The sequence below is a fragment of the Castor canadensis genome, chromosome 11 (assembly GCF_047511655.1).
Source record: "Castor canadensis chromosome 11, mCasCan1.hap1v2, whole genome shotgun sequence".
NCBI classification, from domain to species: domain Eukaryota; kingdom Metazoa; phylum Chordata; class Mammalia; order Rodentia; family Castoridae; genus Castor; species Castor canadensis.
Genome location: NC_133396.1, coordinates 52,310,400 through 52,333,864, shown reverse-complemented (window position 1 = coordinate 52,333,864; position 23,465 = coordinate 52,310,400). Strand labels below are relative to the sequence as shown.

Sequence of the window (23,465 nt, the reverse complement as noted above, 5' to 3'; positions counted from 1 at the left end):
CACTTAGGTAGAAAAGGAAGAGGTGTTTAACCTTTTAGATAATTGTGATATTCTTTGATATTGCACCAAAACATGTGGTAAGTTTTTAAAGATTAGTTGCTGTGTAGAACCTGAAGCCTTATCAACAAATTTTTCATAATCTGTTGCATAAAAATGTGTTGGTTTATATTATATTGTACTATAGCTATATCTCATTCATGGGCAGCTTTATAACATTCTGGTTTTTTGGTTTTTTTTTTTTTTTTTTTTGGTAGTACTGGGGCTTGAACTCAGGGCCTCAAGCTTGTTAGGCAGGTGCTCTTACTGCTTGAGTCATTCCGTCAGCCCCTGTAACATTCTGTATTAGTCACTTGAAAGATAATTTACTCATTGCATTATGCAGATATTTCCAGTATTGACACATTTCATTATATAGTATCAAAAACTTGCACTTGTTCATTTTACCACCATTCTCACCAGAAAAGTGGGGATACAGAAAAGTGGGTGGCAAATAAAAGTTTTTTCCTAAATATCGGCACTTGTTTTCCTTGGATTGATGGGCTTACCTTATTTTTCTTAGAAAGTGTTCCCATCCCCAGTTTTTTTACAGTTGAGTTTTTCCACAACCCTCAAATTTAGAACCATGTATTTTTGTTATTATAATATATGTTTTCCAGACATTTTTAGAAATTTATTGACTGCTTTGTGCTAGGTCCTGTGCTAAGGGGCGTGTCTGTGTGCACGTGTACATTGGGGAATTGAACTCAGGGCCTTGGGTTTAACTAAGCAAGTGCTTTACCACTAAGCTATCCCCACAGTCCTTCATGCTAAGATTTTTATATACGTGTTTTTACTTCATATAGCTAATTATATCATTAGTCATATATCGAAGGAACCTTTTTCTAAATGTGAAAAAGACTCATTAATGTTTATCAATCCTCAGTAACTTCTATTAAATACATGAGAGAAAGTTTTTATTGGTAGTTGTGGTTTTATTTATGTAGCTATAGTTATAATTTATTAGAAGCACACTTGATGTTTTAGTTCTTATGAATTCTCTTTTCCCTATTCTGTTTAGGTGGTTTCCTAGAAACATGATTGTTTGTTGGTCTTGATCTCACAGACCAGTGAGGACTTCTATACTGATAATGTCAAGTTCAGGTTATCCTCCCAACCAAGGAGCATTCAGCACAGAACAAAGTCGTTATCCTCCCCACTCTGTCCAATACACCTTTCCCAGCACCCGCCACCAGCAGGTAAGAAACAGATACTGTGCAAATTGCGTATGTATTTTCTGTTTTATCTTTCCCATTTAATGCATTTACTTGTCAGTAACCAAATACACTTATTTTTTTTAATGGCAAGAATCATTCTCAAAAACGGGGAAGTAAAGTTTGGGAATTAATTACCTACATCAGAAAACTGTGGTTTTTCTGCCAGATTTCAGAGGTTGAACATGTCTTGAGTTTTGTTGTAGTATTTGTTGATAGAAAAGAAGTTGCATAAAGTTTCTAGGTTAAAATCTGTGTTTAAGGCCTATATTTTGGTTGAGTTTTAAGCTGGCCAGATAACTTGGCCTCTCCTGAGTGGTGGGCAGAATAAAGGCCTTTACCTTCTTGAGAAGTTTAGTGGTGAGAAGATGAGTTTGTCTGGTTGACTAAACCTCGTGAAAAATAAAGTAAGAGGTAAAATTATTAGCTGAGCAAGGATAGTAGTTAAAGAGGTTTGAAGAAAAATGGGAGAGGAATGCTGGGGCATGGTGGCTTGCACTTAATAATCTTAGCTTTCAGGAGGCTGAGGCAAGAGGATAGTGAGTTCGAGGCCAGCCTTGGCGATATAGTTACACTCTGTCTCAAAAACAAAAAGCAGAAAATAAAAGAACAAAAAAGAAAGATATGAAATGGCCACCTTAGAGAACAAGAAGGCAAATTTATCAACCAAATACACGTCGGTTCTACGTCAGGACTCCTTTGGAGTGGGTCCTTGGTAAAGGTGACAATAGACATCCTTATGTTGCTCTGTGTAGAGAAACATTCAGTTTTTACAATTAAGTGTGATGGCCACATGTTTTTGTTGATGCCCCTTTTTTGTTGAAGAAGTTGCTTTCTATTCCTGGTTGGAGAATTTTCCCTTTTTTTTTTTAGATTTGTTTTATTGTTTTTGGTGGTACTGGGGTTTGAACTCACCGCCTCACATTCGCTAGGCAGATGCTCTACCACTTGAGCCGCTCCACTAGCCTAGTTTGAGAATTTTTATTGTAGTTGCGTGTTGAGTATTGGTTCTTTCTGCTCCACTGCTATCCACCTAATTACTAATTTTCTAGATTGTTGTTGTTGCTGCTGCTTTTTTTTTTTTTTAAATTAACTCTATGGGGTGTGGGTACATACGTATACACATACGTGTACATTTTGGGTGTAGCTTTTTTTTTTTGTGGCACTGGAATTTGAACTCAGGGCCTCACACTTGCTAGGCAGGTGCTCTTAGCACTTCAGCCACTCTGCCAGTCCTTATGATTACATTTTGACAAACTCATTCACCCATAAAATCATCACCAAAATGAAGATAAAGAATATTGCTATTGCCTTAGGAATTTGGCTATTGTGAATAATGACCTTTGAAATTTTATGTTCAAGGTTTTATGTATGGTTATGTGCTTTTAGTTCCTTTTGGTGTATACTTTAATTCTTGACTTGTTTAGTAATTCTGCATTTAAATAGCTGTTTATGATTGAGTTAGCACAATATACTTGTTTTGAAAAGAAGCTTTTGCTAATATAAAAATGTCAACAAAAGTAGAAAAACAAGCATAAAAACACTTTGTTATGATGGTAATCTATTATTCCTAACTGGTAAGTTGATTTGATGGATTTCTGTTTCTTCATTTGTAAATGGTTCTAAGTAAATGATTTCTGTGATTGTGCTAGTTTGTTTGAATGTAAAACGGAAATGCTTTCTAGGATTTTATATTGAACATATGAGTTTGAGATTTTGCTTATGTGAGTAATATAGATCTGGGATACTGTAATATGTTAGTAGAGGAATGAATAAAATTGAAGTTGAACTTGGAATTTCATTTATTCATAATGTGGTTAAACTGTTGATTGTTTGGGTTGAAATCTTCATTGTGATTTCCATTCTTAGTGGCCTTTGAGTACTTGGTTTCATTTCGTGTTGCTGCCTACTTTTTCGTTAATAGCTAATTCATGATCATTTTAATACCAGGAATTTGCAGTCCCTGACTACCGCTCTTCTCATCTTGAAGTCAGTCAGGCATCACAGCTTTTGCAGCAGCAGCAACAACAGCAGCTTCGAAGACGACCTTCCTTGCTTTCAGAATTTCATCCAGGTTCTGACAGGTAATGGATTTCTTTTATGTTTCCATCTAGGATTGTATCATTTATTTTTATTATTTTAAAATTTTCTGTTAACCAAGCTGTGACTGGTCATTTATAGTTTATGTTTTGAGCTCTTTTATATTGGTTGATCTTTTGGAGTAGTAATCACAAAATTTAAGCTCTCTCTCTCTCCTCTCCCCAAGTACTGGAGATTGAATCCACGGCCTTGGATTTGCTAGGCTAGCAGTCTACACCTGAGCTATGCCCCCAGCCTATTAGTTCACTTTTAGAACTTGTTTCCACAATTTAGCATTTATGTTGCAGTAGTGAAAAATTAGATAGACCTAGGTTTTAATCCTGGTTAGATGTGTGGCCTTGGTCACTTTATATAAACTGCTTATGCTCTTTCTCAATTTGGTGCTGCATATTAGAACCATGTGGGTTGACCCAGGTTCCATCACAGAACAGTTGAATCAATCTTTGTGGTTGGACCCAGGCATGTTTAATGCCTGTATTTTCTTAGGTGATTCTCTTTTGCAGTCAGCGTTGTAAATCACTAACTTAAACTGTTTAAACTTTCGTTTTCTTACCTACAACAATGGGCTTATTAATGGCTTTGTTCTCAAAAGTACTAAATATTCTATCAGGCACTGTAAGTCCTCTCTGTAGCCTGTCCCCATTTTTGCAGTGTCCTTACCATCTCTCCTTTTTTTTATACCATTTTTATTCTTAAGGTAGGTTTTGGGGTTTTTTTCATAATAAAGAGTGATAATTTTTAGGAAAGCCGAGTTACATCTGGTGGGGGGGGGTCAGATGGGTAGTTTGGATAAGAACTGGCTGCCTAATCAGGGACTATACATCTCAAGGGGTGGGTGGAAGCTTAGTGCAGTGTCCTCCAGGTTCATCCATGTTGTGGACAATGGTGAGATCTCTCTCTCTCTCTCTCTCTCTCTCTCTCTCTCTCTCTCTCTCACTCTCTCTCTCTCTCTCTCTCTCTCTCTTTTTGTGGCAGTACTGAGGTTTGAACTCAGGGCCTCATGCTTGCTAAGCATGCGCTCTGCCACTTGAGCCACTCTGCCTCCCCACCTTTAAGTACAGAATAGTGTGTGTGTGTTTGTGTATGTGCGTGTACACCACAGTTTCTCTAAGTGTCAGCAGACACTTAGAATGATTTTGTGCCTTGACTATGCTACACTGAACTTGGGAGTGCACAAATCATTCATTTCTTTTGGATGTATGACCAATGTATGCTAGTTCTATTTAAATAATTTTACTTTTGGTAATCTTATTTTTGATATCTTTAGAAACCTCCATATTCTTTCTCCTAATGATTGTACCCATCTACATTTCCACCAACAGTGTATAAGGGACCCTTTTGTCTACACCTTGTCCACACATTTGCCATTTTGACTTTTTTGATAATAGCCATCCTTATGGATGGGAGGTGGTGTCTCTTAGTGGTTTTGATTTACATTTCCATGGTATTTAATGATATTGACATCTTTTCATATACCTATTGCCAGTTTTTTTTTTTTTGTATTTAGAGAAATGTGTATTCAGGTTTTTTTTCTCTTTTTGAAATTGGGTGATTAATTTTTCTGTTGAGCTATATGAATTCTTTATAAATTTTAGATATTAACCCCTTATCAGATACATATTTGCAATTTTATTTTTCAATCTACTGTTTGACTTTGTTGTTTCTTTTTTTTTTTTTTTTTTCTTTTATTATTCATATGTGCATACAAGGCTTGGTTTATTTCTCCCCCCTGCCCCCACCCCCTCCCTTACCACCCACTCCACCCCCCTCCCGCTCCCCCCCTCAATACCCAGCAGAAACTATTTTGCCCTTATCTCTAATTTTGTTGTAGAGAGAGTATAAGCAATAATAGGAAGGAACAAGGGGTTTTGCTGGTTGAGATAAGGATAGCTATACAGGGCATTGACTCACATTGATTTCCTGTGCGTGGGTGTTACCTTCTAGGTTAATTCTTTTTAATCTAACCTTTTCTCTAGTTCCTGGTCCCCTTTTCCTATTGGCCTCAGTTGCTTTAAGGTATCTGCTTTAGTTTCTCTGCATTAAGGGCAACAAATGCTAGCTAGTTTTTTAGGTGTCTTACCTATCCTCACCCCTCCCTTGTGTGCTCTCGCTTTTATCATGTGCTCATAGTCCAATCCCCTTGTTGTGTTTGCCCTTGATCTAATGTCCACATATGAGGGAGAACATACGATTTTTGGTCTTTTGAGCCAGGCTAACCTCACTCAGAATGATGTTCTCCAATTCCATCCATTTACCAGCGAATGATAACATTTCGTTCTTCTTCATGGCTGCATAAAATTCCATTGTGTATAGATACCACATTTTCTTAATCCATTCGTCAGTGCTGGGGCATCTTGGCTGTTTCCATAACTTGGCTATTGTGAATAGTGCCGCAATAAACATGGATGTGCAGGTGCCTCTGGAGTAACAGTCTTTTGGGTATATCCCCAAGAGTGGTATTGCTGGATCAAATGGTAGATTGATGTCCAGCTTTTTAAGTAGCCTCCAAATTTTTTTCCAGAGTGGTTGTACTAGTCTACATTCCCACCAACAGTGTAAGAGGGTTCCTTTTTCCCCGCATCCTCGCCAACACCTGTTGTTGGTGGTGTTGCTGATGATGGCTATTCTAACAGGGGTGAGGTGGAATCTTAGTGTGGTTTTAATTTGCATTTCCTTTATTGCTAGAGATGGTGAGCATTTTTTCATGTGTTTTCTGGCCATTTGAATTTCTTCTTTTGAGAAAGTTCTGTTTAGTTCACCTGCCCATTTCTTTTTTGGTTCATTAGTTTTGGGAGAATTTAGTTTTTTAAGTTCCCTGTATATTCTGGTTATCAGTCCTTTGTCTGATGTATAGTTGGCAAATATTTTCTCCCACTCTGTGGGTGTTCTCTTCAGTTTAGAGACCATTTCTTTTGATGAACAGAAGCTTTTTAGTTTTATGAGGTCCCATTTATCTATGCTATCTCTTAGTTGCTGTGCTGCTGGGGTTTCATTGAGAAAGTTCTTACCTATACCTACTAACTCCAGAGTATTTCCTACTCTTTCTTGTATCAACTTAAGAGTTTGGGGTCTGATATTAAGATCCTTGATCCATTTTGAGTTAATCTTGGTATAGGGTGATATACATGGATCTAGTTTCAGTTTTTTGCAGACTGCTAACCAGTTTTCCCAGCAGTTTTTGTTGAAGAGGCTGCTATTTCTCCATCGTATATTTTTAGCTCCTTTGTCAAAGATAAGTTGCTTATAGTTGTGTGGCTTCATATCTGGATCCTCTATTCTGTTCCACTGGTCTTCATGTCTGTTTTTGTGCCAGTACCATGCTGTTTTTATTATTATTGCTTTGTAATATAGTTTGAAGTCAGGTATTGTGATACCTCCTGCATTGTTCTTTTGACTGAGTATTGCCTTGGCTATTCTTGGCCTTTTGTGTTTCCATATAAATTTAACAGTAGATTTTTCAATCTCTTTGATGAATGTCATTGGAATTTTGATGGGAATTGCATTAAACATGTAGATTACTTTTGGGAGTATAGACATTTTTACTATGTTGATTCTACCTATCCATGAGCATGGGAGATCTCTCCACTTTCTATAGTCTTCCTCAGTCTCTTTCTTCAGAAGTTTATAGTTTTCCTTGTAGAGGTCTTTCACATCTTTTCTTAGGTTTACACCTAGGTATTTGATTTTTTTTGAGGCTATTGTAAATGGAATTGTTTTCATACATTCTTTTTCCGTTTGCTCATTGTTAGTGTATAGAAATGCTAATGATTTTTCTATGTTGATTTTATATCCTGCTACCTTGCTATAGCTATTGATGATGTCTAGAAGCTTCTGAGTAGAGTTTTTTGGGTCTTTAAGGTATAGGATCATGTCGTCTGCAAATAGGGATATTTTGACAGTTTCTTTACCTATTTGTATTCCTTTTATTCCTTCTTCTTGCCTAATTGCTCTGGCTAGGAATTCCAGTACTATGTTGAATAGGAGTGGAGATAGTGGGCATCCTTGTCTGGTTCCTGATTTTAGAGGGAATGGTTTTAATTTTTCTCCGTTAAGTATAATGCTGGCTGTAGGTTTGTCATATATAGCTTTTATAATGTTGAGGAACTTTCCTTCTATTCCTAGTTTTCTTAGAGCTTTTATCATGAAATGATGTTGGATCTTATCAAAGGCTTTTTCTGCATCTATTGAGATGATCAAGTGGTTTTTGTCTTTGCTTCTGTTAATGTGGTTTATTACGTTTATTGATTTTCGTATGTTGAACCACCCCTGCATCCCTGGGATGAAGCCTACCTGGTCGTGGTGGATAATCTTTTTGATGTGTTGCTGAATTCGATTTGCCATTATTTTGTTGAGGATTTTTGCATCAATGTTCATTAAGGAGATTGGCCTATAGTTCTCCTTTTTGGAGGTGTCTTTGCCTGGTTTTGGGATAAGTGTAATAGTGGCTTCATAAAATGTGTTTGGCAGTTTTCCTTCCCTTTCTATTTCATGGAACAGTTTAAGGAGGGTTGGTATCAGTTCTTCTTTAAAGGTCTGATAGAATTCAGCAGAGAATCCATCAGGTCCTGGACTTTTCTTTTTGGGGAGACTCTTGATTGCTGCTTCAATTTCATTTTGTGTTATAGGTCTATTCAGGTGATTAATTTCCTCTTGGTTCAGTTTTGGATGATCATATGTATCTAGAAATCTGTCCATTTCTTTTAGATTTTCAAATTTATTTGAATATAGGTTCTCAAAGTAGTCTCTGATGATTTCCTGGACTTCCATGGTGTTTGTTGTTATCTCCCCTTTTGCATTCCTGATTCTACTAATTTGGGTTTTTTCTCTCCTCATTTTAGTCAGGTTTGCCAGGGGTCTATCGATCTTGTTTATTTTTTCAAAGAACCAACTTTTTGTTTCATTAATTCTTTGTATGGTTTTTTTGGTTTCTATTTCGTTGATTTCAGCTCTTATTTTTATTATTTCTCTCCTTCTATTTGTTTTGGGATTTGCTTGTTCTTGTTTTTCTAGGAGTTTGAGATGTATCATTAGGTCATTGATTTGGGATCTTTCAATCTTTTTAATATATGCACTCATGGCTATAAACTTTCCTCTCAAGACTGCCTTAGCTGTGTCCCATAGGTTCTGGTAGGTTGTGTTTTCATTTTCATTGACTTCTAGGAACTTTTTAATTTCCTCTTTTATTGCATCGATGATCCATTCTTCATTAAGTAATGAGTTATTTAGTTTCCAGCTGTTTGCATGTTTTTTGTCTTTACTTTTGTTGTTGAGTTCTACTTTTACTGCATTGTGGTCAGATAGTATGCATGGTATTATTTCTATTTTCTTATATTTGCTGAGGCTTGCTTTGTGCCCTAGGATATGATCTATTTTGGAGAAGGTTCCATGGGCTGCTGAGAAGAATGTATATTGTGTAGAGGTTGGATGAAATGTTCTGTAGACATCTACTAGGTCCACTTGATCTATTGCATATTTTAGATCTTGGATTTCTTTATTGAGTTTTTGTTTGGATGACCTATCTATTGATGATAATGGAGTGTTAAAGTCTCCCACAACCACTGTGTTGGCGTTTATATATGCTTTTAGGTCTTTCAGGGTATGTTTGATGAAATTGGGTGCGTTGACATTATGTGCGTACAGATTGATGATTATTATTTCCTTTTGGTCTATTTCCCCTTTTATTAGTATGGAATGTCCTTCTTTATCTCGTTTGATCAATGTAGGTTTGAAGTCTACTTTGTCAGAGATAAGTATTGCTACTCCTGCTTGTTTTCGGGGGCCATTGGCTTGGTAAATCTTCTTCCAGCCTTTCATCCTAAGCATATGCTTATTTCTGTCGGTGAGATGAGTCTCCTGTAAGCAACAAATTGTTGGATCTTCTTTTTTAATCCATTTTGTCAAACGGTGTCTTTTGATGGGTGAATTAAGTCCATTAACATTAAGTGTTAGTACTGATAGGTATGTGGTGATTCCTGCCATTTAGTTATCTTAGTTGTTTGAAGGTTTGATTGTGTGTACCTAACTTGATGTTACTCTCTACTGTCTTGCTTTTTCTTATCCTGTGGTTTGGTGCTGCCTGCCTTTTCATGGTTAAGTTGGGTGTCACTTTCTGTGTGCAGGATCCCTTGCAGAATCTTTTGTAATGGTGGCTTTGTGGTCACATATTGTTTTAGTTTCTGCTTATCATGGAAGACTTTTATTGCTCCATCTATTTTGAATGATAGCTTTGCTGGGTAGAGTATCCTGGGGTTGAAGTTATTTTCATTCAGTGCCCGGAAGATCTCACCCCACGCTCTTCTTGCTTTTAATGTTTCTGTTGAGAAGTCTGCTGTGATTTTGATGGGTTTATCTTTGTATGTTACTTGTTTTTTCTCTCTTGCAGCCTTCAATATTCTTTCCTTAGTTTCTGAACTTGTTGTTTTAATGATGATATGTCGTGGAGTAGTTCTATTTTGATCTGGTCTGTTTGGTGTCCTGGAGGCCTCTTGCATTTGTATGGGAATATCTTTCTCTAGATTTGGGAAATTTTCCGTTATTATTTTGTTGAATATATTACGCATTCCCTTCGCTTGCACCTCTTCTCCTTCTTCGATGCCCATGATTCTCAAGTTTGGTCTTTTGATGGAGTCGGTGAGTTCTTGCATTTTCTTTTCACGGTCTTGAGTTGTTTAATTAGTAGTTCTTCAGTTTTTCCTTTAATTACCATTTCATCTTCAAGTTCTGAGATTCTGTCTTCTGTTTGTTCTATTCTGCTGGATTGGCCTTCCGTTTTGTTTTGCAGTTCTGTTTCGTTCTTTTTTCTGAGGTTTTCCATATCCTGGCTGTTTTCTTCTTTATTGTTGTCTATTTTTGTCCTGAGTTCATTTATCCATTTATTCATTGTGTTCTCTCTTTCATTTTGGTGTTTATACAGTGCTTCTATGGTTTCCTTTATTTCTTCTTTTGCTTTTTCAAATTCTCTATTTTTATTGTCTTGGAATTTCTTGAGTGTCTCCTGTACATTTTGGTTGACCCTATCCAGTATCATCTCTATAAAATTCTCATTGAGTACTTGTAGTATGTCTTCTTTTAAATTATTCTTGTAGGCTTCATTGGGTCCTTTGACATAGTTTATCTTCATTTTGTTGGAGTCTGGCTCTGAGTTTCTGTTCTCTTCATTCCCCTCTGGTTCCTGTACTAATTTTTTGCTGTGGGGAAACTGGTTTCCTTGTTTTTTCTGTCTTCCTGTCATTGTCCTTGGTGTTGTTACTGTCCCTGTACTGTGTGTAATTAAGTATTTTCTAGCTTGTAATAATAACAATGGTAATATTGAGAATGGAAGAGTGAGCTGAGATGGAAAGCAAGAAGTTAAAGAAAAGGGGAAAACAAATATACAGACAAGAGGGAGAAAGCAGAACAAGGTATCAGACAAGAGAGTTTCAAAGGTATAAACAGGGAGTGTTAGTGTACTAATCGACAGTAAGCTGAACAGACAATAGAGTGACAGAGAGAGGATTGAAAATCAAAGATAAAAAAAATAAAAAATAAGTATATGAAAGTAATATCTATTTATAAAAATGAATTAAAATAAAATGGAAAATAGAAAATTAAAAAAAACAAAAAAACCCAAAAAACTTCCAAGTTTATATGCAATGCAATTTCAGTCTTAATAATTTGGATGTCCGTCTCAATCTCCAGTCCTGGAGTTGGTGCCTCAGATGTTGTTCTGTAGTTGTCTCATCAAAGGGGATGCATAAAGTAGAACAAAACTACACTCACACACACACAGAAGAAAAAAAAAAAAAAGCCCCACCAAGTGTCCCCAGTTCAAATGCAATACAGTTTCAGTAAGTTTTTCAGCTTGCAGGTGTAATTCGGTTGTTCTCTCATCAAAGGTAGGGAGAAAAAGAAAAAAAAGCGTCTGGAGGCAGTTCCGAGAGTGGTATCTGCAACTGTGGCTTGCCTGCCTGCTGCTCTCCGCCTGTAGCTGGTGGCGTTATTTATGCAGATCTCTGGGGTGAGCTTAGCACTCACCTGGTCCCACAGGCTTTGTTTGCTCAGAGTTCTCCTGTGCGGGGGAGGGGGGCCTCTGCTACAGGCTTTTCCCTTTCCAAGCACTGGGAAAGGCGACACTGCCCCGCGTTGTCAGGCCTGCGTGTTTATTTACAGTTCACGTGGGAAGTGGGTCTTCCCTCCTCTCACAAGCGTCCCCGCTCCTGGTTGCTGGGCGCGCCCCGCTCCCGCCAGAGCCTCTCCGGCCTGCCGGCTCGTTTATTTACAGTCCCGGGAAGGATTCCCTTCCCCCAATCTTCAGCGCTCAGGGCGCCCCACCCTCTTTCCAGCGTGTCTTAACTGTTCTTATTGCTTAGTACTCAGTTTCTCTTTTTTCCCCGGGTGGAGGTCAGTCTGTCCAGGGGGCTATGCTGCTCTGGCCCAGGCTTGTCTGTGGGGGAACCGCGGTACCGCGAAGCTCACCTGGTCCGCGTCTTCCCAAGCCGTATGGGCGCCGGCCACTGGCGGCCCGGGGGCCTCCTCGGTTCTCCGTTTAACGTGAAGTGGAGATTCTCTGCGCCGGCTGGAGGTGTGGAGGAGTCAAAGTTATGCCTTTTCTCGGTGATTATGCCTGCAAAGTGTGTCTCCAGGGTCTCTCCAAGATTTCACTATAGGAGGGTCGCTTTCTGCTTCCTCCCTCTAGCCGCCATCTTGGAATTCCTCTGTTGATTGTTTCTTTTGCGTGCAGAAGCTTTTCAGTTTTTTGCAGTCCCATTTATTTTGGCAAAAATTCATTACCAAGGCCAGTGCCCAGGAGCTTTCTCCCGTGTTCTCTTCTAGCAGTTTCATAGGTTTTGGCTTTGCAGTTAGTCTTTTGTCCATTTTGAATTAATTTTTGTGTGTGGTGTAAAATAAATATCCAATTTCATTCTTTTGTATGTGGAAACGCAGTTTTCTCAGTGCCACTTGTTGAAGAGACTATCCTTTCCCATTTGTGTACTCTTGGTTTATTGTCAAGAATTATTTGGCCATATATATTTGGATTTATTGTACTCTTTTAGGCTATTAACACCGTGTTTTGATTACTATAGCTTTGTAGTACAATTTTAGATCAAGTAGCATATGTCTTTGTCATTTTTGTTTCAGAATTGTTTTGGCATTTCGAATCTTTTGTATTTCTGTATGGATTTCTTTTTTTTTTTTTTTTTTGTAAAGAACACCATTGAGATTTTGATAGAGATTGTATTGGATTGGATTTGTATATTGCTCTGGGTAATATGGAGATTTTAACAATGTTAATTCTTTTGATCCACGAACATGGAGTATTATTACATTTATTTGTGTTGGCTTCAATTTCTTTCATCATTTTATAGTTTTCAGTGACTGATTTTTTTTACCTACTAAGTTAAAGTTAATCATAAGTATTGCTACTATTATAATTTTGGATGCTATTGTAAATGGGATTATTTGCTTGATTTCTTTTTTAGTTAGGTGGTTATTGTGTCTAAAAATACTACCGATTTTGTTTTCTTTTTCGTGGTGCTGGGGTTGAGCCCACGGCCACGCATAGGCTAGATAAGCACTCTGCCACTGAGCTTCACCACCTGGTCCTTCTAGACTGATTTTTGTATGTTGATTTTTTTGTTTTTTTTTTTAAATTTTGGTAGTATTGGTGTTTGAACTCAGGTCCTCACGCTTGCTAGGCAGGTGCTATACCACTTGATCCACACCCCACAGCCCCTTTCTGTGAGTGTACATGTGGGTGCTGGGTATTTCAAGATAGGGTTTTGCTTTTTGCCCAGGCTGGCATCGAACTGTAGTCCTTCTGGGATCTCTGCCTCCTGTTTCCTATATCTTACTTTTTACCCCTGAAAAAAAACAATTTTGAAGAAGGAAAGAGCATCAGCAAAATCCTAGAATTTTCTCCCTAACTGGAAAAAATTTAAATGAGGGTGGTGGTAAATGGCTTTTAGAAATTCCCATTATGCTACCCTGCTTCCTCTGCAGCTGAAAGAAGGGCAGGCATATTGTGTTATTTTCCTCACTCGGACTATTCCACACCTTAGTCCACACCACACAAAAGGTCTGGAGAGGGATGCTACACCGTCCCAGAGCAAGAAGATAGACATTAACAAGGCAAATATGTTCCTGGAAAAGAAAATTAAAGAAAACAGTACAGAATGCCAAAAAAGAAAACACCTGTGTATAAGAAACATAAAATCAAGGACATGTACCATTACTGGTATGCACTATGAGAGGACTTAAAACAAGTATTCAAAAACAGTGATAGACAACTAAAGAGATAAAACGATGAATTGGACATCTGAGTGCCCCTCCTGGCCCACTATTATAAATTTAATACATAAAATGAGAAGGAAAAAGGAATAAAGTAGGTGTCATTAAAAGTAGAACTTTTGTCTTAGGTGAAAGTTTGAAGATAATCAAAATGCAGAAGAAAAGGACAGTGTTTTATTAAGGCAGCTACAAAGAAGTTGAAGACAAAGATCATTTTACATACAATTAAGAATGTATGTTTCTGAGATGAGGAACTTAGTAAAGGACCAGAAATAATAGTCACAATAAAAAAATTTTCCCTGAAATTTAAGTTAGAATCTTATAGATTGATAGGACATACTTTGTTTCAGAAAAAAAATACATAGAGTGATCAATATCATCTCAGATCTTGTAATTAAATAAATTTTAAGAATAAGTAAAAGAATTAGGAATTCTGGAAGCAAAACATACCATTTTCAGGGGAAAGAAAGAGCCTGACTTCAAACTTCTGCAGAATAGAAGTGAAGCAATAGCTCAAAGTTCTGAGAGGAAGAAATTGAGATTCAAGAATATTATACTAGAAAAGTTTAAGAATAAAATCCACAGGCATATATTCTTAGACATGACAATTACCGAGCATCTAAAACTTTCTTAAAGAATTTGTAGGTGATAGAATCTAGCCAAATACAGGAAGCCTTGATAAAAAGGATTTGTAGTTATAAACCATTTAAATAAAAACTCCACATGAAAAAACTAGATGAAATTACGATTCTGTAACAATGCAAATATTAAATCTTTTTTTTTTTTTTTTCCTGTGAGACTGGGGTTTGAACTCAGGGGTTTAGTCTTTGTAGAGGAGGTGCTCTACTGTGTGAGCCACAGCTCCAATCTGTTTCGCTTTGGTTATTTTGGAGGTGCTGGCTTTGACCTCCTGAGCTCAGCCTTTCAAGTAGCTAGAATTGTAGGTGTGAGCCACCAACACCTGGCTGCAAATATTAAATCTTAACAAAGTAGAAATAATGTAGATATCAAAGACCTAGAGGTAAAGTACATTGAGAAGTTTTAGAGGTATGCATTTGAAAAGTATGCACATAGTTGCATACTTTTTCTAAAATGGAATTACTGGGTTAAAATAACCACAAAACTCCATCTTCTTAATGCTTCTCATAACTTTTCCCCTTCCCCTTTAGAAAGAATCTTTATAGGAACTGATTTCTTGTGGTAAGAATATTTATATGGAATACAATAGAATTATTATTTAGTTATTTCCTCTTGTATCTGTCTAAAAATAAAGCAAATACTCATGCAAAAAAATTTTTTTTTTGTGATACTGGGATTTGAACTCTGGGCCTCACGCTTGCTAGGCAGGTGTTCTACCACTCAAATCAGTGCGCCAGCCCTTTTTTGTGTTGGGTATTTTTGAGATAAGGTCTCAAGAACTATTTGCTTAAGTCAGCCCTGAACTGAGATCCTTCTGGTCTCTGCCTCCTGAAATAGCTAGGATTCCAGGTGGAGCTGCTGGTTATGATGCTTTTTGTTTGCCTTACCTTCATCTATTCATATTTAAAAATAAAATAATGTCTGAAATGATGCCTTATTTTATAATCATTTTTGTATGGTGGGATTTGGGGTGACTTGCTTCTTAATGCTGTTATGTATTACTGGAATATTTTTGTTAAAATTGTATATAATTTTATAAATATAGTTCTCTTATAAAAATAAGTCTTTTTGGGGGGGACTAGAATTCGAACTCAGGTCTTTGTACTTCAGTCTACCACTTGAGCCACACCTCTAGTCCATCTTGCTCCAGTTAATTTGGAGATGGAGTCTCAAGAACTATTTCCCCCAGGCTGGCCTCAAACTGCAGTCCTGTTGATATCAGCCTTCCAAGTAGCTAGGACTACAGGCATGTGTATCATCCATCATGTTTTTTCTAGTTTCCACTAACAAAATTAGTTCATGTAGCTACTTGGAGTATTTGGATATTTAAATAAAAAGATGCAGAACAGATGAGGTAGTTTTAGACATTATAAAATATATACTGAAATTCAGATAATTGGTCTCTCCTTGAGTAACAAAAGAAGACACCAAATCATTTTTTGAAATATTTTAAGTGAAATACATTTTATTTTTAAAGAGTACCCTTCCTTAGTTTTCAGTGAATAAGACTGATGCGATTGTGAGATGGGTGTGTGTATGCATGCGTGTGTGTGTTGCTTGGGATCAAACCCAGGGCCTTGGGAATGCTAGGCAAGCACTTTACCACTGACCTATAGCCCTTGTTTTCACTTTTGACTATTATAAATGTTATTTTGAACCTTTGTATACAGCATTGTGTAAACTATATTTTTATGTAAATTGTGTATTTTCCTTTCTCTTGGTAATATATGTAGGAGAATAGACTTGGTGAGTCCACTGGTCACTCTACAGTTTAACTGTTTGAGAAATGATCAGTGTATTTCCACAAGTGGCTTTCCATTCTACTAGTGTTAGTTTTTAAAAAATTAACTTCAAATTTTGTGCTTTGTTCCTCTGGGGCTCCCGATACAAGATTGTATTTTTTATTAGATTTTAATAGTTCATTTAATTTTTTTTTTGAAATTTTAAACATTGTTATGTTATATTTTAGTTGGTGCTTGAGTAGTTCTTCTTAAAAGATTGGCAGGTTGAAATGGGAAGTGGTTTCATTTCTTGCTAAAAAGAGAGGTTACTTACTCAGTGTTTTTTCTTTTTTTTTTTTTTTTGTGGTACTGGGGTTTGAACTCAGGGCTGACACTTGCTAGGCAGGCGCTCTGTCACCCACAGTGTTTTTCTTAATTATCTTTGACCCTGGTTCCCTTAAGTTCTTCTCAGATACTAGATATTCTTTACCTTCTGTTCTGATAACTCTCACAGGCAGAGTTGTTTTAAATAAAATGTAATAATTGCAAGTTACCGAACAAGGGTTTCTGGTTAAAGGGGCAACTGAGGGTTAAAATCCAGCTCAGGAACTACTTGCTAGGCCCTTTACAACAGAAGGATCACACTGGCTGATAGAAAGGGGAAATTCTGAATTTTTGCACAAAATTATTATAACTTTGTGTATGGTTTGTTGACTGGCTTGGCGTTTAACCTCATGCCAAATGCTAGTTTTTTGATAGATTACCTCTGACTGCACAGTAGAGGATGAATCTCTTGATTACTGTGGCTTTATAATAAGGTTTGAAATTGTGAAGAATAAGTTCTCCAATCTTATTTTTTTTTCCTAAGGTTGTTTTGACTGGAGTCTCTTGAAATTCCATACAGTTTTTATGATAGGCTTTCCTGTTTCTGTGAAAATCACCAGTGGGATGTTGATGAAGTCATTTGAGTTTTTACATGGCTTTGCCATCTTAGTAGCATTAGATCTCCTAGTACATGAGCATTAGCTACCTTGTGTTTTCAAAGTCTTTTATTTCTTCCGTCAGTGTATTTAAAATCTAAGCCTCTGTGGTGGAATGTATTCTTTGCTATTTTATTCTTTCTGGTGGCATTGTATGTAGAATTGTTTTTTTATTTTGTTTTTGGATTATTCAATGTTAGTGTATAGAATACAACTAAATTTCGTGTTGATTTTGTGTTCTGTAAATTGGCTGTATCTGTTTATTAACCCTAACAGTTTTATGTAGTTTCTTCAGGGTTTTCTATATATAAGTTCATGTCATCTGTGTTAGGTTTCTGTTTCTATGGCAAAATATTTGAGATAATGAACTTAAGAAGAGGAAAAATTTATTTTGGCTCATAGTTTCAGAGGTTTGCCTCTGAATGTTTTTGGGCCTGGAGTTAAGCAGAATATCATGGCAGGGAGCATGTGGTAGAACAAAGCTGCTTACCTCATGGTAGCCAGGAAGGGTTCAGGATCCAATATCCCCTTTCAGGGCATGCCCCCATTGACCCTTCCATTAGTCCCCAACTCTTGAGGGTTCCACCATCTTCCAGTAGTGACACGGGCTGGGGACCAAGCATTTAGCATAGCAGCCTTGGGAGGGGGGCACCCCAGATCCAAACTATAGCACTAACTGTGAATAGAAATACTTTTCCTTTCTAGTTTGGATACCATTTATTTCTTTTTCTTATCTAATGCTACGACAGGAAAGACCATCCATTATTGAATGTAAATGGTGTAAGAAGTCACCCTTGTTTTTGTTCCTGAGCAACACTCCACCATTTTTTAAAAAGCATTCTTAAGTTTTAAGGAGATAATAGAATTCTGTGTGTTGAATGAGATTTAAAATTTTCGAAAGTATAGCTGTCTTAAACAAACAAAAATGCCTTTTTTTCAAAAAATGGGAAACAGGAAGGTAAAACAGGTCTTGTGGGGGGTGTGTGATACCAGTGGTGGTGGGGGAGGATATAAAGAAAGGGTGTAGGAGGGTGAATGTGATAGAAATATTATGTACTCATGTATGAAAATGGAAAGATGAGACCTGTTAAAACTATTTCAGGAATGGGGGAAGGGAAGGATAAAGAAGAATGATGGAGGGGGTGAATTCAACTATGATATATTATAAGTACTTTTGTAAATGTCACAATGTACCACAGTACAACAATAATATAATAAAAAAGAATGTATAATTTTATAGGATTTTGCATCTCTTTCCTCATTGATCTTAAACATGAAATCCAGCGATTATGCTTTCAATGATTTATTTATTTATTCATTTTGGTGGTACTGGGGATTGAACTCAGGGCCTCATGCTTGCTAGGCAGGTGCTCTACCACTTGAGCCATTCCACCACTCTGCCATCCCAAAATGTTTTGCAAGACATTAAAGCTTGCCTATAAAGTAAAATGCCACCTCTGTGAATACTTCAGTAGAAAATGCAAAATTAAAGACTACCCATGATGAGGACTCTGCAACACATCATGTAAAGAAAGACAGATTGTGATATTTAAGACATTGTATTTGGAGAATTTGGACAGAATATTTGTTTGGGGCGTCAGTGTGATGTGTTCAGAAACAACGTTAGGTTTCTGTGCATGAGATTTGTGTTCAAGACTTAATGACAGTTCAAGTCACAAGTCATTAGTCTTTCTATGTTGTAGCAATAGCTGGGAGACTTGCTTTTTTTTTTTGTTTTATTTTTGGCTGAAAAATGGTTGCTCCATTAGTCTGCTTTATTTTGAGCTTAACGTAACTCATGGCATGGATTTAAAAATATTTTAAATAACTTCAGTTAACTAGTTTTTTGCAAATGAAAATCTTTTGTTAAGCTTTTCACTTCTAGGTTGATTTGCTTACAATTCTTCCCTTTGTCCCAAAGAAATTTTCTAATAGAACCAGAAGTTTGGTAGTACTCTGGTAAGGTATAGATTATATTCTGGAATAGGTGGAGGAGGATTGGAGTTCACTCTGAAAGTAAGTATAACCTTTTCATTTATTTTAAAGTCTCACCAGGGATGTTAGCAGGGAGTTGTAGATCACTTAACAATTTCAGTGTTTGTTTTCTTTGTATGTATTAGACCTCAAGAAAGGAGAACTGGATATGAACAGTTTCACCCAGGCCCATCCGCTGTGGATCATGATTCATTGGAATCTAAGCGACCACGTCTGGAGCAGGTTTCTGATTCCCATTTTCAGCGTGTCAGTGCTGCGGTTTTACCTTTAGTGCACACACTGCCAGAAGGGTTGAGGTCTTCTGCAGATGCTAAGAAGGTAAATATTTATTCTCTTGTCCTGTGGAGCTATAGGACTGTAATGTTTATTTAGTTGTATTCAGGCAAAGTGCCTAAAATAAAGTCCAGTAGCCAGTCTCTAAAGGTTAGTGCTATGGAAAAGTAAAAATTGTGTTAAACAAAACTATAAACCACAAACTTAGTGACTCCAGACTTTAAAATTAGTTCATTTGACTTTTTGGCATGAGAAGTGCAATAAAGAAAAATTGCTGTTGCTAGTTCTCAAGCATTTTGTACTGACTTGCTGCACATTAACGTGGTCAGAGGTACTCAACACTACCCATTTTGTCAAACTGAAATTTTCAATGAGTTCCATAAATTTTTTTTTTCCCCACAGTACCGGGGCTTGAACTCAAGGCCTATACCTTGAGCCACTCCACCAGTCCTTTTTTTTGTTTGTTAGGTATTTTCGAGATAGGGTCTCTTGAACTGTTTGCCTGGGCTGGCTTCAAACTGTGATCCTCTTGATCTCTGCCTCCTGAGTAGCTAGTATTATAGGCCTGACCCACTGGTACCCGGCAAGTTCCTTAAATTCAGTAGCAATTTATTAACTACCTATTCAAGTGAGAACACATTTTAAGGTAAAAAAATCTGTAATTTTTATGTAGAAAAAATTTTTATATAAATTTATATAGAATAAATTTCCTAATTAATGTATTACAGAAAATTTGGAAATTACAGAGGAAAAAGATATCTATAATTCTGTTACTTGTAGTTAGCAACCCCATTGTTTTGTTAAGTTTTAAATGAAAATTATATATATTTCCTATGTACAACGTGGTATTGTGATATCTTATTTTCCTCAGAAGTCCTTTTATATTAAGTAGTGTATGTTGTTACAGAATATGAGGCGTTTTAGCAATATACATGTTCTATTTTAACTGAAATCTCTGTACCAAAGTATTTTGGAACAACTATTCAAGTGTCTCCTATGTCCATTCTTGGTTCAGAATTACTGAGTTTTCACATTTAATCATTATTTCATATATTTTAGGTTTCTATAATCCTAGTAACAATCCTCATTGTAAGATTCTCATAGCCTAAAGAAAACTAGTACTTTTGTCTAAAATCATTGAGTACATCTTCAGCCCAGCCTGGAAATGGTGTGTGTTCGTGTGTGTGTGTGCTGGAGTGATAGATTTTGGTGGAGGGACTGTTACTCTGTTGCAGAGATCATGGCTGATCTGTGGGTGGAATGGGATGTCATTTTTTGTCTTAGGGTGAGGGGATGTAAAATGTATTTTTCTAAAGAGATGTTGTATGTGCTGTGGTGGGAGTAGATTTAGCTACCCTTTAAGAAGGTAGTCCAGAGATAGTAGCAATAAAACTTCCTAGGTTGTTTTTCTGAATTTCATGAGCCTCAGTTTTGGTCCTTGGAAAGCCTGAAAACTTTTTCTTTGACGTTTGGGATAAAATCCAGGGCTTCATACAAGCTGGGTGCTATATCATTGAGCCACATTCCCAGTACCTGAATTTTTTTTTTTTTTTTTGATAGAAAGGAACTATTGGAACGATTGGTAACTTAGGTGGACATAAAAGGTTTACCTGGATTAACAGTATTTTCCAGCTTACTTGCTGAGACCTAAAAAGCCATTTCAAGAAAATGGCTGAGAGATATCAATCTTCTTGTTTTGATTGCGTCATTATTTCTCCTCAAATTCTCTGTGGTTGTCAGTATTGTTATTGATCAACCTATTGTTCTATGTAGCTTTTAGGGCCTACAAAATAGTGAACCATAAATCTAAACTATAAAAGTGGTATAAACATTTGCAGGAATTGCGTGAATATTTTCTTCTGTGTGCATATGAAAATTCTAATGAAAGATTATCATTAGAGAAACAGTACATGGCTCTGCTACGTTTGAAAATTTACTTTTCAATTTAGATAATCTTGACTCTAACATTGGCTGTTAGTGAGAAATAACTTGCTGTTCTTGATTTTTCTTCTTTCTAAAGGATCCAGCATTTGGAGGCAAACATGATGCTCCCTCCTCTCCAATTGCTGGGCAACCATGTGGAGATGATCAAAATGCTTCACCTTCAAAGCTTTCAAAGGAAGAGTTAATACAGAGTATGGATCGTGTAGATCGAGAAATTGCAAAAGTAGAACAGCAGATCCTTAAACTGAAAAAGAAACAAGTAGGTGTTATTTTCACTACTTAAAATATTCTAAGATGTATGTTTGTCTCCCTAAACAGGATATTGCTGAATTTTCTATATTCTAAAACTTTGACTTAAAAGGAATCATGCCTTATATATTCTGTGACTTGGTTCTTTTACCATTAGTTTCCTTACTTTCATCCATTCATTTCCCCTGCTGAACTGTCTGCATATATGATCTTTGAGTGTACCAAATTTGCTAAAATTGCAGTCCCATTATATCTTCCCACTGGCAGCATATTTGCCTGCCAGTTTTTGCATGTCTTACCTTGTTTTCTTTTCGTTTGAGTGTAAACTAGTTTAGTGTGGTTTCAACTTGCATTTCCTTCGTTAGGAGTATGGCTGAGCTTACTTTCATTTTTTTTTACTTTATTACTGTTCTTTGTGTGTGTTATTGATTCCTTTTGTCCTTATGCTCTCATTTTGTCTTTTTTTGTTTCTAAGATTTCCTAAAGTTTCTTGTCAGTTATGTGTATAATAGGTATTGCTCAATTTATGGCTTGTTATTTTATTTTTTTGAATAGTTTTTTTAATGAGGGAGATATATCTATCTATTTACAGATAGATAGATGTATCTCTCTATATATTTCTTTCTTTCTTTTTTTTTTTTTTTTTAAGAGATGGGATCTGCTTATGTTGGACCTGAATTCCTATCTCAGCTCCTGAGTAGATGGGACTATAGGTACATGCCACCATGCTTGGCTCAAAGGACAACATTTTAAAATTTGAGATATAATTCACATACCATAATAATCAGCCTTTCGAAGTACACAGTTAAGTGCTTATGTTTATGAAGTGCAGCTGTCACCACTATCTATCCAGAAAATTTTTTTTCTACTTCAAAAAGAAGCCCATATCTCCACTTTCCCCTATTTCCATCCCATGGCAACCATTCATCTATTTCTGTCTCTATGATTTGCTTATTCTGGACATTTTAGATAAATAGATTCCTATAACCTTTTTGTGTTTGGGTTTATTTATTTGACATGTTTTCAAGATTCATCCATGTTATATCTTGCATTAGCATATTACTAACTTTCCCCTCTGGCTAAATATTTCCATTGCATGAGCAGATAATGTTTTATTTCTGCACTTATTAGTCGGTGGACATTTGGGTTGTTTTCACTTTTGATGATTATAAGAATGCTACTGTGACATTCGTGTACTAGTTTTTGTGTGGAATTAAAGAAAAAAAGTCTTGGATGATATATACCTAGGAGAGGAATTGCTGGCTCATTTGGTAAATTTGTTTAAATATTTGAGGAAGTGTCAAACTGTTTCCTCAAGTGGAGGTACAATTTTACATTTCTACCAGCAATTTATGAGGATTCTGCTTTTTCTTACCTCCTTGCCAACATTTGTTCTCTCTCTCTCTTTCTTTTTTTTTTTTTTTTTTCTTTTTTTGACACAGGGTCTCACTAGCCCAAGTTAATCTCAGAATTGCAGTCCTCCTGTCTTAGACTCCCAAATTCTGGGGTTATAAACATGTACTGCCGTGCTTGGCTTTTTTTCTTTTTTCTTTTTTTTTTTAATGGCCATCCCAGTAGGCATGAAGCTGTTGTGGTTTTGATTTGCAATTTTTTTTTTTGGAAGCAGTACTGGTGTTTGGAATTAGGGCCTTGTGCTTGCTGGGCAAGACTCTACCACTTGAACCATTTTTGCTGGCCTCCAAGACTGTGATCTTCCTGCCTCCTGCATAGCTGGGATTATAGGTATGCACCACCCTGCCCAGCCGTTTTTATTGTTGAGTTGTAAGGGGTTTTATGTGTAATTTGGATATTAGATCCTCATCACATAATGACTTGGAGATATTTTCTCATTCTGTTTGTGCCTTTTTACTTCCCCGACAGTACCCTTTGATACACAAAAGTTTTTAATTTTGTTGAAGTCCGGTTTAGTTTTTTTATCATTTGTTCTTGTGGTGTCATATGTAAGAACCAACCATTGCCCAATTCAAGATCACAAAGATATATGGCTCTGTTTTCTTTATTTATCTTCTATTTATTTTTGGCACAAG

General features: G+C 36.6%; 1 protein-coding gene and 2 non-coding genes across 25 annotated transcripts in view; 1 reads left to right on the top strand and 2 right to left on the bottom strand.

Annotated features, from left to right (window-relative positions):
• The window catches only part of Ncor1 (nuclear receptor corepressor 1), a 156,657-nt gene that overhangs the window by 20,060 nt on the left and 113,132 nt on the right, over positions 1-23,465 (top strand). For all 23 annotated transcript variants that reach the window (XR_012438727.1, XM_074046740.1, XM_074046747.1 and 20 more), the window contains exons 2-5: positions 1,058-1,235; positions 3,201-3,334; positions 19,077-19,269; positions 21,245-21,427. Coding sequence is in view for 22 of the 23 variants with exons in the window: in XM_074046740.1 (XP_073902841.1) it covers positions 1,128-1,235; positions 3,201-3,334; positions 19,077-19,269; positions 21,245-21,427 (618 nt within the window). In the remaining variant the exon portion in view is untranslated. The remainder of the gene's footprint in view (positions 1-1,057; positions 1,236-3,200; positions 3,335-19,076; positions 19,270-21,244; positions 21,428-23,465) is intronic.
• On the bottom strand, positions 4,320-4,392 carry Trnaa-agc (transfer RNA alanine (anticodon AGC)). The gene has a single exon. It is a non-coding gene; the product is annotated as a tRNA-Ala (tRNA).
• On the bottom strand, positions 18,278-18,350 carry Trnaa-agc (transfer RNA alanine (anticodon AGC)). The gene has a single exon. It is a non-coding gene; the product is annotated as a tRNA-Ala (tRNA).